Genomic DNA, 16,202 nt, shown 5'->3' on the forward strand with positions numbered 1-16,202 from the left:
GGATGAAAAAAAAGACAACATATAATTAAGGTATTAAATTTAGACATGCATACACAACACCGTAACAGCCTATGGCTCTACTCAGGATCACCAGGTATGACCAGGTGCCCAAACATGAAATCAGCTTGGCTTGTTAAAAGTAAATCAAAAAGATATGCCAATGTACTTACAACTTCTAACATACACTAGAATTGATGCCAACTGTATAGATTTTTTTCTTTTCCAGAAGTAGTAGGTTATAAAACTTCCAAAATATTTTTTAAGTGTAATTGTACGTATCCTTTCATATAATTCATCTTTCCATATTAGTACTTATTCACACATTTTTCCAAGGTAAAACACACATGGGTCTTATTTTCTCCAGCAGTGTGACTTTCCTGACCACCAGAGAACTGGAATGTTCAATAGCACTTAAAAAAAATTTATACTTTGTGAGCTTTAAAACTGAAATGCTACAAAAAACTACTAATTGCCATACCTATTCTTACACTAAATGTTTATGCAATGAGGGCAATTTGTCAAAATTATCCAGGAATTAAAAAGGGGAAGAAAAATCCCAGAAAACATACATATTTCTGAAACACTCAAGTGAAAAAGAAAAAAAAAACAGAAAAAACTTGGCCTTTTTATGATTTTCTAGTGATAAAAAGCATAACCACCTGATTATGAGATTTATACCTAAACCAGTAACTCTGGGGAAGCTAAGCTTATTCATTAAAAATGCTGGGAAGACAGCACAATAAAATTTTCAATCTTTTGTTAATCCAAACATCCCAACCAATACTTACAAGTACTTCAAACCTTGCTTTCAGTATTTGGTCTTTCTTGATATTCTGTACATGTATAACTGGACCAGTTAAAATGTTTGTTCCTCCATTAGTGCAGTCCACAGAATACACAGGAAGGTCTGAAGCACCTAAAAACTATGTAAGATGTAAGGTAAAACATCAAGTTTCTTTTATGGAACTACCCTGATTATTTTAGAAATTACTATTTGCACAAGTCCAAAGGTGCATATATTTATACACAGAAAAATAAATGTATTTTCCAACAACTGGAGAACTAACACCTGTATTTTTCTGCAGGCAATAAGAGATGTGTGGGAGAAAGTATATTTTATTTCTATAACTTCTATCTATTCACATGCCTTAAAAACACACAGTAATTAGACTCTTCTGCCATTATGCAGTAAATTCAATTAACTTGTGAAGTAAACTTCCATTTCATTAATTTACTAAATATGACACATTAAAGAATTAAAACATCACATTCAACACATCATCATATCACTGCAGACCCAGTCTATAGGAAGAGTGTTTGCAAGTATGAAGTGCAAATGGAATGCAGACTATTTTGCAGTAGGTAAACATTTTTATATACCCCTGTTGGATTTCACTAGAATTGGGAAAGCCAATTTCTTGAGTCAAAGGAGAAGGCAAAAAGGAAAAAAAAGTTTTTTTACTTCCTGAAGTCAGAGCAAGATATGCATTCCATTCTGAGCTTGTATTGGTGCTTATGATAAAAGTCTTATCTAATATTATTTTTAGTCACTAGACTTGAATTTTCAACTTAAAAATACCAAAAGTAAGCTTTCTGAAGTTATTTTTCTGAATAAATTTTAGCATTGTATATGATAAATATGGCCTAAAATACCTTAAAATTGAACCTATATATCCTCACATAATTTTCTCTTCAATTTCTAAGGCCAGGTTCCACTGATTCTAAAACTTACTGAATGGCTCAGAATAGATAAGAGGTAAGAGAATCACAGTTATGGCTATCAAGCTGCAGAAACTTCAAAAGCATTGCTAAAGATATTAAATTCTACACAGATTCCAAAAGATTCTTTTTTCAGCCCTTTAAAAAGCAAGAATCAAAATCCTTATGGCACACTATGAAATGCAGTTTACCTTACAATGAACAATCAGCTCTGGCTGTGCTGTTATATTTCCTGATTCATCCAGTACTTCAACCTGAAAGGGAAAAGCTGTACCGTTTTCAATCTTTAGAATTTCCGAATCTGGTTTTACTTTCAACTGACGAGGAGGGCCTGTAAAAAAATGCACAATTGCAGAACAATAGTTACATTTTAGATAACTTGTGAGACACTAAATTTCAGTTTTTGCTGTCTCAAAGAGTTTTTAAAGCCAAGCTACCAAGATATTTGTGGTAACAAACCTTTTCAAACAATCAGGTATATATACTGGATTGTACCGAAAAATTTTAGTCACTTTCTGTCCTTCAATACATACCATCTTTTGAATTATTTTAGTAGAGAACACTTAGACAAACAGGATGAAATTCAGAATACATATGGTGTAAACATGATATAGCTCTCTTTACATATTATATGGATTCACATTCAAAAAAGAAACTTGGAGCTTTCTTCAGACATGATAAACCTAAAACTGTTAATGTCGTGATAGCCAATTAATTGCCAAAGCTATCACAGCTACAATTTGCATGAAAAGAAATGCAAAAGAAAATTTTCTTGTCATTACTTAGATAATAAAGTGAAACTATTCAAATAGGTCTATCTCCTGGAACACATAATTATTCTATCAGTTTTTTTAAAAAAGAAGTAATAGACTACTCTTAAAAGACCGGCTCTGAAGGAACAAAGATGGCAAATTTTCAGAAGCATCCTTTATGCATGATTTATTAAAACTCCTATTTCAAACTCACTGGTTGAAGAATGAGACTGAAACAACTTTTATTATTCCTTCCTCAAAAAACAGCTACGGATATAACTCAAGTGAGAAGAAAGAGGTAGTGAAGCATCTCTACAATGTCAAAAGCAAAATGAAGGATGAAGCTGCCTTCAGTCCAAGATAAGTAACAGCAACACACAACACAATGTCTCAAGTACAATCATTTTACTGTTTTCTACATAAACCCTTAACTCCTCAGAAGATAATGGACTAAATTGTGCATTGTTGGTCTTACAAAGTAGTACACAATATCTCTGCAAAATGAGACAGACAAGACTGAAGTTTGGTAATCTGGGAGGCCAAAACTTAGCTTTCATATTATACTTCATATATCAAACCCAGAAAAACCCAGGTTAACAAGAGAGAACAGATCACATGTAAGGGAATCCTCAAAATCAAGACATCCACAAAACAAAATTCTGCTAAGGGCAGTGTCCTTACAGACCCCTATGTTCCTGTCTTGCATTATGATAAATTCAACATGAAACATTAAAATTTCAGACACAATTCAATTGCCAAAGCATCCCTCTTTGCTGGACTAAGTAACTGAAGAAGCATTTATTAAGTCATAAGATATTTTCTGCAGGGAGAACAGGTCAATGCAGATTAGCACAGGTTAAATGTCTTAATGCTAAAGAAAAACAAGAAAATAAATCAATTTGTTCAACGGTGCTAGATTAGAAAAAGATTTAAAGTAATTAAAACAGAAATTTTGTCTGCCTCAAATAAGCAGACAAATATTCCAGCTCCTAGAACAGTAGATAAGTTTGGGCTGTGAGTACAATGATATTCATGCCAAGAATGACATGCTCTTGGCTTTATTTCCTTTCTAGTCATCACCTGGATCCTTTCTTATGCCTCACTAAGCATTTTACCTTCTTGGGAGAAGCTTTTCTTTATAATGTCAAAATAAAATTTAACAGAATTTCACTAAATATTTTAAGGATACTTACCAGGCTGCAATCTTATTTTAATGACTTGCGTATCTTCTTTTAAACCAGGAAGAGTAATCTTCAGATTAAAGTTCTAATGAAAAGAATATTTTAATTAGTAACTTTAAACAAAACCATATAATAGTCTCACATAATCATGTCAATTTGCATATATGTTAATTTCACAAGTCCCTAGAAATTGTTTTGAAGTGCTACAAAAAATAAAGATATTTTTCCCCTGTACTAAAAGCTGTCTTTTCCATGTTACTATAACCAGAGATGTTCAATTCAGGATTTGTATGTTAAACGACATGATTCTGAAACTATGAAAAGCAGCTATTATAACTTTTGGGTTCCTCCTTGGAGGCTGTTTTAATGGGGAAAAATATAACAGGAAAAAACCCCCAAACAAGTAGTTTTTAAAGAAAGGGTCTGCAAGCTCTGTGTTTATTATTCCTTAGCAAAGCACCACTACCACCATCTATCTCATCTTTAGGATGTAAGAAAAATAACTGCTGTAAACTGCATCACTAAAACAAATTTTCACATTAAAATCAGAGAATGAAAAATAATAAAAATGTTACACCCTTTCTTTTAAAACTATTATCGTATGATATTATTTTTGTATTGCAAGTTCCTTATATTATTCTCGGTCTTGCCCCTCACCAAATTTATCTCTTGCTAAAGTCTGGCACATTTGCTCCTATACACTTTATTTCTCATAATCCACTTCATCTTATGTCATTGTTCTTGCCTTGCACCTTAAATTCTGAACTTTGCCTACAAAATTTGCTGCACTGAACACTCTTTAATTTTCAATAAACAGGTATATGCTCTTTCTCCTCTTTACAAATCTTTCCACCAGCAATATTATTTGCTATTTTCTAAGAAACAATATCAACAGTTCAATGGGGTACCTCATCTCCTAGCTTTGTCTTTATGCTAGACTATGAGACTAAATGAAAGGACAGGGACCTGGCTAAAATAAGACATGCCTTATAAATAATATGCAACTTATTTTAAAACATCTTTAAATCTGTATTTGTCAAAAGCATTAAGAGCTGTTTTATGAAAAAAAAATCTTTTTAGCATGCGATGTACATTTTGGGTTTTACAGTAAAGTAGAAGCTTGACAAGGTGCTGAGAATCCATCAGTAACAGACTGGATTTAGATAACATTCATTGTGGAAGTGCAACCAGATTAGTGGAAACATTTAAAAGAGCTCGAGGAGACATTTGGCATATTAGCTATTACTACTCATCATCTCAACTAAAAATGGAAAATTTCATCTTCTTTAGCCCCCTATCATCTTTCAGTGCAGAAGTCACCAGGACGATTTGGCTTAAACCAATTTCAGCACCAATTCAAACTAAGCTGATTTGGTTTGCTGGGTACACTCTACCACACACCCATGTGTTGCTCAGCCCTTCCAGCTCCAGTCGCATCAGTTGAAAAGAATGCAGCTATGGGAAATAGAAATCGCTCCATGTAGAGCTCTAAGGGATAATTTGAAAATATCCCAAGAAATATCTGTAGTCATTAGTGTAGACCAAATTTACACTATGTGGCAATTCATTTTACACAAAAATTATTTTCTCTGTATTTTTATTTTTAACATATTACTTCAAGTTTAAATTTATTAGCCTACCTTGCCCTGGCAACTATTTACACAGCCTCTAGCAGTAACACCCTTAATGACACACTTTGCTGCCACAGGTATGTCTTCATGCTTCAGTGTTAATCCACTAGAAAAATATAGAAAAAACACAAGAGATAAATTTAAAATATACATATTGTTATATCATATGTTTTAATACATACGTTAAATACCTATGTTTTAAGACGAGATACTTTCAGATAATCTTACGAAAATAAAAGAAAAATATCAGTTAATTTAGGTACGAAATTCCCAGTATATCATTCAGATAAACCCTGAAGTATTGTCATAGTACTGTCGCATGAAGAAAGGAAAAAAAAAAAAAAATCAATTACCTAGCTTCCAGAATTGGTCTAATGCGATTTGTCAAGTGTGTTGCATGACCAAATTCATCCTGCAATTCCAAAGGAATACTAAAAGGTACTCCAATTCGAAAAGGAAGATCCAAGAGACCCACCAAAAATTTATGTGGCTTGCCCTCTAAGAGAAAAGAATAATACATTTTTAGAAATAATAATGTGTGCTCCTTGGCTTTTTCTTGATTAAGGCTGCAATTAAATCAAGTGGTTTTCAGATGCAAAGTAAACAGGCTGTTCAGAATACTGTTCTAACCAAAGTTATGCTTTTTGATTGATGTTCTTTTTTCAATTTACCCTAAAATAAAAACAATAGTCATAATATAACAGCAGTGTAAGATACATAATACAATAGTTAAAACTCACAAAGTTTTCAAGACATCAATACAGCACCTGAAAGTGAACAAGTTCTGTGTGGACAGCTTTTCCTAAATATTTTATTGCTTTAATTCTGGTAAAATAAGTCATTCATGCAACAGAATATTTTTGCTCTACAACTGCCCCAAATTTGAGAGATAAAGATATGTAATGACAAGTATTAGAAAAAGAAATGAGTGTATCTTTCCTGTGAAACCTGGCCCCATTAGACTGCCTCCAATTAGGCACTAACAAACATGCCAAACAGTGGCAACAAGTGGCGTGTGTATCAAGTGGAGCATGTAAATCAAGAATCATATTTTATGTAAACAAAGTATCTTGATCAAGTGGCCTTTGAAAAAAGAAGCAATGCATTCTGAGCTAAATGGTAAATTAATATCATACCAAACAATTTTGAACTCAAATTAACAACAGTTTTCAAAACCCAGGGGTTTATCAGGTCCATTATCAGATAGCTTTCTTTGCACAAGAGATGATAAGATACCTTGTATTGGCCAATATTAGTTACTGGTTATAACAAGAAAATGACCTCAACCTTACAGTGTCCAGAACTTTATTTATCATTATAAGTGAATGTAAACTGATAAAATGATAAAACTGATTTCAGAAAGTAACAGTAGAAAAACTTCTGCAATATTAAAATGAGTAACTGCCAAAAGAACATGTCTGAACTAAAACTGCAAACCTTGTAAACCGACTTAGGAAGCTCATTTTAACCAGCATTTATGGTGATTTTTTAGCTTATCAAGAACAACTGTAAACACTCAGTGACAACCTGCTGTTAGAGAATTAGAATAATATATTTCTCAGCCAAAAATGCTTTTTCAATTCAGACTGTTCTTTTCTGGATTTTTAGAATCTACATCATAAATGGTAATATTTGTTAACACAAATGTTAATATTTTGGAATAACAAGCGTGAAGCTTTATGGCTGCCTCTGAGAAAACACAAAACACAATTGCAAAAACTAAAGACCTAAAATATTTACCTTTAAAAACTGACAATGTTAAAAATGTTGAATTACCTTCTGCTTAAATAAAAAAGTAGTAATTTTGGAATCCCTTGTGTTAAAAGCGCCATACTATTAGCTAAATAGATTTTTCAAATTTTTATTCCTTTCCAATGAGATTTGTTCATTTCAGTTGTTATAGCTGAAGGAATCTTTAATTGAATGCTGCCATACTGGGGGAAGTCACTACTATTGGAAAGTAATAAGATTCTCTTTTCACTTTGATAAAGACATGAAAGAGGAGACAAGGTTCATTTTTGTTCAGAGAACAAGATTTTTTTCCCTTTCTTGCAAGTCTTGAGCCTTCAATGGCATGTTTTCAGACTTATGTTTAAACAACTACTCTTTTCAAGTAATGCCAAACTTTTTTCCTTTATTATCATACAAGAATACCTCTTTCTACTCTGCCAATAAGCAGATGCTTTTGGAAGAATATACTACATACAAAGAACTCTTTTCTGCCTCAAGAATTTGCATTCAAAGTCTCTCATTTTTGGAAGAAATAGCAGGCTACAGAAAACATTGGGTTTTTTTTCTCCCCCTTGATCTTCTGAAAACAGATGTTAGCTGTACCTCCCAAAGTTGTGACAAAAATGTCCATTTTAATATTAAATGCAAAGAAATAAGCATTTTTTTGCTTTCCATCCCCCCTTGTAGATAAAGTTCACAGAATGGTTGAGGTCATAAGGGTTTTTTGGAGGCCATCTTATCCAATGCCCCTGGCTCAAGTGGGACCACCAGTTGCCCAGGAACATGTTTGGAAAAATTTTGATAACGCCAAGAAAGGAAACACCACAACTTCTTGGGCAACTTGTGCCAGCACTGTGTCACCTTCATAGTGAAAAAAACCTGTTTCCTCACATTTGGAGAGAACCTCCTGTGTTTCAGTGTGTGCCCAGAACCTCCTGTGTTTCAGTGTGTGCCCAGAACCTCCTGTGTTTCAGTGTGTGCCCATTGGCTCTGGTTCTGTCACTGAGCACCACTAGAAAGAGCCTTGGGTCCACCTTCTTTACACACTCTTCAGTTGTTTATAGACATTGGTAAGATCTCTGCGAGTCTTCCTTTCTCCAGGCAGAGCAGTCACTGTTCCACCAAACTTTCTTCAGGTAAGAGATCATGGAATCACAGAATGGTTTGAGTTGGAAAGGACCTTAAACATCATCCAGTTTCAAACCCCTCCAACACGGACAGGGACACCTTCCACTAGAAAAGGTTGCTCAGAGCCCCATCCTACCTGGCCTTGAACACCTCCCAGGGATAGGGCAACCACAACTTCTCTGGGCAAATTGTTTCACTGTCTCAGCACCCTTCAGTCCCTTAATCATCTTCATGGGCCTGTGCTGGATTCTCTCCAGTATGTCCACCTCTCTGTGTTGTAATGTAATATGTCCAGTTCTGGGCACAGTACTCCAGCTTGCCTCATCAATTCTGAGTGGAGAGAAAGGATCACCTCCCTCAAACTGCTTCTAATACAGCCCAAGAGGTTGTTGCTGTGAGGGCACATTGTTGGTTTGTGTTCACCTGCTGCCCACCAGGACTTCTGTAGGTTCCTTGTATTCAGTTTTGCCAGTAGCTCCTTGATCATCCATGCAGGCCTCCAGGAATTTTTGTCTGACTTCCTATTCATTGGGATGAATCAGACTTGAGCTTGGAGATGACCTATATTAACAAACTTGCTTGGGCCTTCAGTCTGTTCAGACTCTTTCCATAGAACTCTACCAGGCAGATCTTTGAAGAGGCCAGAGTCTTTTCCCGAAGTCCAGGTTGTGAGCTTCCTTTTCGCTCTTCTTCCTCCAGCCTTTCTGTATTTTTCTGCCCTTCAGAACTACTTCCCAAGGGACTCTGTCAACCACTCACCTAAACAGGCCAAATTCCACTCTCTGGAAGTCCAAGGCAGCAGTTCTGCTAACTCTTCTGCTTACTTCAAGAACAGTAAACACAATAAACTTTCATTTTGTGACTGATGTGCTCAAGACAGCCTCCAACCAGCCACCAGTCCTTCTCTGTTCACAAGGAGAAAGTCATAAAGGAGATGAGGCTCCCTCACCAGCTGAGTCAGCAAGTTCTCTTCAACACACTCCAGGAACCTCCTAGACCATTTCCTCTCTGCTGTGTTGTATTTCCAGCAGACATCCGGTAAGGTAAAGTTCCCCAAAAGAACAAGGGCTAGTGATTGTGACACTTCTCCCAGCTGTTTATGTATTTTATCTGCCTCTGCATCCTAACTGGGTGGTCTGTAACAGACTCCCACCACAGTATCTGCCTTGTTAGCCTTCCCTGCTCTCTTACTCAGACACTCAACATTACCTGTCACCATCATCAAGTTCCAGAAAGTCTAAACGCTCCTAGGCTACTCCACCACCTCTCCTTTCACACACATCCTTTCTGAAGTGAATATTCCAGTAAGCATTGTAGTAAGAATTTTATGATCATAAATCCAAAGAGACATATCCATTACAACCAAATGATAATTTAGTTTTGCATAGGATCCTTCCTTAATTAATTAAAAAAACTTTGATCTCAACATGTTAATTTTAAATGTACAGCCTGTTTTTTAATGAGTTTCTGTGGTATATGCATGGAAGTTGGCCTAACCAATACTAGTTTTATGAAAGAATATTTATGTCAATGGCATGAGGAAAAAGGGTAATTTATTTTTTTAAGTACATTTGGGAAAGTTCACATCAAGGAGCTTTAGATTCCATCAAAACTTTACTTTTTAGGTAAAACTGCCTGCCACAGAGCCAGTGTATTACATGTGAGATCAAAATCTACAACAAAAAAACCCCATTTTTTCCTGGAAATGCTTCAAATTTGTTATACAAATGCTACTTTTCATTGCTGAAAACCACCTCTCAACTAGAACACGACAAATTTTGATATACTATGAATCAAACAAACATTAAAAATAGGAAAAGTGATTGGAATTCTTACCTACAATAGTAAATTTAAATACTTTAGATGGCAGAGGCCTTCCTGCATAAGTGTCTGCATTACTTTCATTCAATACTACTTGCAGCTTCAAGGAGTAGTTACCAAGTTTCTGAAGATTTTCTAAACAGATATAAAAATACAATTAGAACAAAAAAATATATAAATGAACAGAAGATATTGAATATGCAAACTTACCCATTTTTTTAAACCAGTATGGCCACTTGCCTCCATGCTGACTGATATGGGAAATGATTTCTTTATTCTCAGTAGGTGCTGCAAAACAAACACTTCACTATATGTATTTAAATTTTACACCATAATTCTTAACTTTTTCAAGCATTGGTATCACTTACTAAGTATTACTTTCACCTCTGCATCTAATAAACATCAATTCAGCTTTAAAACTAAACACATTGAACAGGAAAAAAAAGTTCCCCTTCTAGCCCCATTTTAATTAAAACTTGCCAGCCTCAGGCACATTGCACTGAAAGTAGGTTTGTAAAGCTGAATTTTATTAGCTCTTTGATTGTATGTTCCCCATTAAAGTATGAGCACTCTGCACTTCATGCTGGCAACAGATTGACCTGACAAAGGATTGCAGCAGAACTGCTTAAATGGGAGCAATAATAAAAATGTGCAGTTGACAGAAGATATAACTGAAAAAAAAAAGAACATTCCTGTTTTGCTCCAAAATGTTTTATCTGTATTTATAAACCTCTCCAGAATTACGACATGTACAAAAATAGAACACACAAACTCTGAGCCAGTTTTAGTGACTGGTTATAGAACCCAAGATAAATACAGATGCAAAATTTATTGGTGGAAGTGTCAAGAAGCACAAATACTTTTTTTCCCCAAAATACACTTCAGAATATAGAATGTAACTGTAATAAGACTACACAGAATAAAAAGAAATGCAGTAGAAATACAAATTGTTTTATAGCTAAGCAAAACTGTTTCAAGACCCTTTTTTTGCACCAAACGGCATACATAAGACAAAGTAAGAGCTGTCAACTAGACTTTATCATTCTCTTAACCCTAATTCAAACCCTAATTTTGAATTGAAGCTTGTATAATAAGACTCCTCTGTAACTGACCAGGTTTCTCATAGCTCAGCTCTCTTGGTAGTCCACAGTACAGTCTGCCAAGTATTCTACTCTTCAAATGAGAAGATAAACTTCTTATACATTATATTGCTCTTGGCCTTTGTAGGGATGTAAGCACATTTCTCTCATTCATACAATTAGGGGTCTGAGTTTGACAGGTATGCCATGCCCAGATCATCACATATAGGACTTATTCATTGTTCTGGTGAAGAACACGAGGATTACCCTACTGATTCTTCAAGTGAATAGTGAAAAAAACTAACACAGGAAGCAGTAGAAACAATTAAAAGTACAAATTTCCATCAAGGAATGGGTCAGGAAACATGAAAGGTTCACTGATCCTAGGAACAACCCTGACAAAACAGAACAATAGAAACATCAGGTTTCTCTCAAGCCCATACTTCTTGACATCAGGATGCCGTACCTTATTAAGCTTGCAAAACACTGGTTTGTCAGGCATGCTGACAGGAGATAATTTGATGATATATATTAAATTAACACCTCTTGTTTCATTCTAACCTCTTTATGCCCCAGCACACTACTATGCTGGACCATGGTCATGCACCATTATGGGAGCAGTCAGCCCCCATAAACGAGTGCCATTGAAATATCATGTGTAGTCTCATGACATGCATACTAAACAGTAGCTAAAATACTTAAATTTGGTTTCCTTGACATGTATCACTACAATAATCTCAGTGCTTCCAAAAGGTATTTTTACAACTCCCAACAAATAGATTTTCCTATGGTGTATGGAAAGAAATAAGATTCTAGGTTTCTACAAGTTTCATATATATTTGACATGTGTGGAATTGGAGTTTTCAGGGAATTTAGTGTTCTGTGTTCAAAACAAAACTGAGTGACTTCAGCTGCCTTGGACAGAATGCAATGTGAGAACATCAAGTGAAGCACACACTAAATAGAAACCACAAGACATTAAATCAAAAGAAACTTGATTTTTAAAAAAATTCTCAGGTGAGTTTATGTTAGATACTAAACAAGTGTAATCCCTACTTCTATCCAGCTCATGTAAATTGCTATGCTAATTAGAGAAACATTTTCCATTTTACCCATGTTCTTATGCATGTTAAGTAGACAGGCTGGACTCTATAGGCCCTCCTTACTTGTGACAGAAGATGTAATCAAAATATAGACCAAACTAGGACATTAAATATATGGCATTGAGGCAGTTGTCATTTCATGAAAAGTGGCTTTGAAATACTACATGCACTGATGGACTATTGTCTAACTACCACATCAATTTATCCAATTCTAATATGCATTTTGGATATATACATATTTTATACAATAAAACACCTTATTATTCATAATGTACTTTAAAAATAATAAAGACACAATTAAATATAATTAAATACTCACAATGCAAAATAACTTTGAGTTCAACAAGAAGTTTCTTTGAACCTCCGTGGCTTGTACCTGGAAGTTTTTGCATTGCTTCTCCTTTTTTATTTAAAATTTCTATTCTTAATGCTCCTGAATTTAAAATGAAAAATGACAAATTTAAAATATGCCATGGATTAAAAGTCAGAGATTTGTGTATGCTTGTCTTTTTAACAAGGGTGTACAATGTATTTTAAATTGGTGTTTAACGTTTTAGTATTTTGAAGAAAAGAACATACCTATTGGTGTACCAGCAAATCTTGTTTCATTTGGTAACAACTCATCTCCTTCAGGCCATGTTACCGATAATTTGTCAGGAAGTCTAATAAAAAAGAAAAGGTGAACATTTTTTCAGTAAGTTAAAATAAAGGGCAATTTATCTTTAGTTCAATAGGCATGACTATTTTTGGTTAAATAGACTGGTTTAGTTAAATAGATTATTTTTGCAGTAGGGAAAGAAAAAACAAACCCCAAGCTATTTCTTCTTGGTTTATATTTTCTTTCTGCTTCTACTGAAACAGCTGACTGCTTTCCCATTTGGGAATAAAACTGAACTTTGTTGGATTCCTGATTAAATACAAAAACTGTAATTAGGAGCTCCACAATTATGTAATTATTACTTAGTGCTTACCTTGCCATTTCATCCTCTATGTATTTTTTAACAACTTTGTCAGACACCGTTCTGTCAAGTTTTGAGATTGGAATAATTTTCGTTTCAGCATACAATGCCTGTGGTTCCTAAAATAAAAATTCAGTGGAGTTATAAATGGCCAGACTTTTATAATATGCCAGACAAGAGACCTCCCAATCAAGAGACTAATCAAGTCAACACAGACATAATGCAATATGCTAATAAATACTAGCTGGTGAAACCACAATACACTGTTTCAAAATTTGCTGAAATCACAAGGGTTACAAATGGATGCACAACATACTAATGATGCTAGCTGTGATACTTTATTTCATATTCAAATCTTAATAAATCAGACTGTTCATAATGAATAATAATTTTAATATATTAATATTAAAGCTAAAGTGTATTTTTAGACTGCTGATTGCCAAATATTACATAATTTTCAACTGTTATTTAAACGTAATTTAATTAAGTTGGACAAGGGATTATGTTTAAATATTCAATATCCACATTAGCTGTGTGAATCCTTTCTGTATTTGTTCTTACCAAAGCAATTTGCACCTCTCCCCCAGTGGCAAATATATCCCCATCATGGTCTCCATACAAGTAAAATTTCTCAATGCTTCCATAGAGTATTGGATGAGTCTTAACAGTTTTTACCTACAAGCAGAAGACACCAATTAATACATACATTAGTCCTGCATCAAATGCACGGTATCTGCCTTTTATAGAGTTCAACTAACTTACCAGCTGTCCAGTTTTGTATGTTTTTCCATCCCATTCTATTGCAGCATACATTGCCCAAGGGCTTTGCATTCTTTTGGATGGTATATCAGGACGTACAGTTATTCCTTTAAAGACTGTGAATTTTATCTGTTTGTCATATTTTTCATGACAGTCTTTGAGCCACAGAGCAAATTCCCTGTCAATTTTCATTCGCTGCTCCTATGAAGTGATTACAAAATAAGTACATATTAACTCATAAAATTTGAATCTGACCACCTCAGAAGCCTGAACAATTTTAATAGTACAGAGATACCGTACTCAAATTAAAAAAAGCCAAATGCCAAAAAGATACACAAAAAAAAGGAACAAAAGAACAAACAGAAAAGAAAAAGAAAGAAACAAAGAAACAGAAACAGACATTAAAAAAGGATTCTTCAGCTTGAAAACATTAAAAATTCTAGGAAAGATACGTTTCAAGTCAAAAAAAGTGCTTCTCCACAAAGTGCTCCTCCAGGAAGAGGGTCTTTCCACAAAAACTGTCATATAACAACTAAATAATTGTTTAAGAAAATAAAAGGAAAAATATCAAGCCTTAATTTTTCAGATTTAAAGATTCAGCTTTACTACACACTAAACCAGAGAGACATGAACAAACAACCAGTGAACAAAGGTTTCTGTATTATATGCATTGAACTTCACCAAGCAGAAACACTTAACAGAATGCAGTGTTACCTGTCCATTGAAGATTCTTGTGAACAGAGTATTCTTATCCTTCAGCTTCAGCTCCAGATCCATGAAAGTGAGTTTGTTTGTGCTGACCTGGAACTTATCATTGGTAAACAATGCACCAGAAATTCTGTTGTAGCACTCTATCGGTGCCAATCCTCTCTTCTTTGGAGGAGCACACCAGTCAAAACTTAAAAGGAAAAAGTCATTAAAATCCTTTTTTATAAAGAGAGGCTTACATTATAGAAAGAGACTGTACAAACGGATTACCACTTACTCTTCCACAGTTGTGTATGGTATCAATCTTCCATTCCAAAAACATTCAAAAATAGGCCTTTTTCCTCTGGCACCTTTTTCTACTATAAAGCAGTCGTCATCATCATCATCATTTAATCCTTGATTTAAAACCACAAAAATAAAAGACAGTCTCCTTGAACATATTTCCATATTTCCTTAAAAAACTAATATCATATCAAAACCCATAGCAATCTTAATTAAGAAGTACTACTGTTACTAAGTCCAGTGCCATAGCAATTCACATTATATCAAGCTTATTATATACAATATTAGAGTTTCTTCTTGTTTTATAAATACCAAGGAGAAAAATTAACAAAGATAAGGAAAAATTCGAAATGAAAGTTAAATATTACCAAATGTACCAAATTTGAAAATTTCAAATTTGATCATTACTTTTTCCTCAGTTTCAACTGATGTTCTTCTAGTATCATAAAATCTTGCCCCAATTAAACTCAGGATTTCTTTTGTCAAGAAAAAGAAAGAGAGGGAAAAAAGAAAAATACTGGCACACAGTTTTTTTAAACCCTTAGCATTTGAAAACTCACCACAACTGAGTAAAACAAATTTTTAATGAAAGACTTCTGACTACATGTTGTCCTTTGCAGTATCTCTATACTAGAATCTCTTGAATCTAATTACTCATATTTTATTACTTTGTTGGAGCAAAGATGCAGTCAGGAAAGTGCAAAGTTTCAACTGTATTACATTCCATTAAGAGTTTATAATGTGAAATCAAATGGTGTTATGCCAAAGATCAGGTTTATGGGAATGAGTGCCACAAAAGCCAATTTATTCACAGGATCTGTTAATCCAAAAGGATCTGTTAATCCAAAAGAATGCAAACTTTTCTGTTCTTACACAACCTAAATCAGATAATAATTTGCACTTCAACTTAAAATTGTTTTGGTTTTTATTTCATTAAGATATTTATAGTAGGACTGTCTATGATAGGACTGACAAGCAGCAGAACATTTCACTTACTTGATGGAAAACATGGATCATCAGGGTATGTTTCTTTATCATAAAGGAAGGGATGGTATCGGATGATGCCTTCAACTATACCCTCTTCTTCAACATGTGCCTTAAATTCAAAACTATCAGCTGCAGTATTTATATACAATGTCTGCATGTCATCTTTGATCTCCCTCAGATTGACAATCTTTGGTACTTTTCCCTTTTCAAACATTGAAATCTGGAAAAAAAGAAAACAAGCTGATTTTCCTTAGAGCAAAAGACTTAGAGTAATAAGTACTTTGACAATTGACGGTTAGCAAAGGAATTAGTACCTACATTGCAATGCTAAATAGAATTATTCAAAAAATTAAACTACATAC

General features: G+C 34.3%; 1 protein-coding gene across 1 annotated transcript in view; it reads right to left on the reverse strand.

Annotated features, from left to right (window-relative positions):
- Window positions 1-16,202, reverse strand: part of SMCHD1 (structural maintenance of chromosomes flexible hinge domain containing 1) — a 66,657-nt gene that overhangs the window by 29,080 nt on the left and 21,375 nt on the right. Inside the window, exons 10-24 of the mRNA XM_014871261.2 lie at window positions 15,850-16,060; window positions 14,849-14,966; window positions 14,578-14,761; window positions 13,867-14,064; window positions 13,666-13,779; window positions 13,117-13,223; window positions 12,725-12,807; window positions 12,465-12,578; window positions 10,174-10,251; window positions 9,979-10,098; window positions 5,637-5,781; window positions 5,293-5,389; window positions 3,665-3,737; window positions 1,911-2,050; window positions 789-923 (exon numbers count right to left, since the gene is read on the reverse strand). Of these exons, the coding sequence (XP_014726747.2) occupies window positions 789-923; window positions 1,911-2,050; window positions 3,665-3,737; window positions 5,293-5,389; window positions 5,637-5,781; window positions 9,979-10,098; window positions 10,174-10,251; window positions 12,465-12,578; window positions 12,725-12,807; window positions 13,117-13,223; window positions 13,666-13,779; window positions 13,867-14,064; window positions 14,578-14,761; window positions 14,849-14,966; window positions 15,850-16,060 (1,917 nt within the window). The remainder of the gene's footprint in view (window positions 1-788; window positions 924-1,910; window positions 2,051-3,664; window positions 3,738-5,292; window positions 5,390-5,636; window positions 5,782-9,978; window positions 10,099-10,173; window positions 10,252-12,464; window positions 12,579-12,724; window positions 12,808-13,116; window positions 13,224-13,665; window positions 13,780-13,866; window positions 14,065-14,577; window positions 14,762-14,848; window positions 14,967-15,849; window positions 16,061-16,202) is intronic.

This window comes from Sturnus vulgaris, chromosome 1 (assembly GCF_052056855.1).
Source record: "Sturnus vulgaris isolate bStuVul1 chromosome 1, bStuVul1.hap1, whole genome shotgun sequence".
In the NCBI taxonomy this organism is placed as follows: domain Eukaryota; kingdom Metazoa; phylum Chordata; class Aves; order Passeriformes; family Sturnidae; genus Sturnus; species Sturnus vulgaris.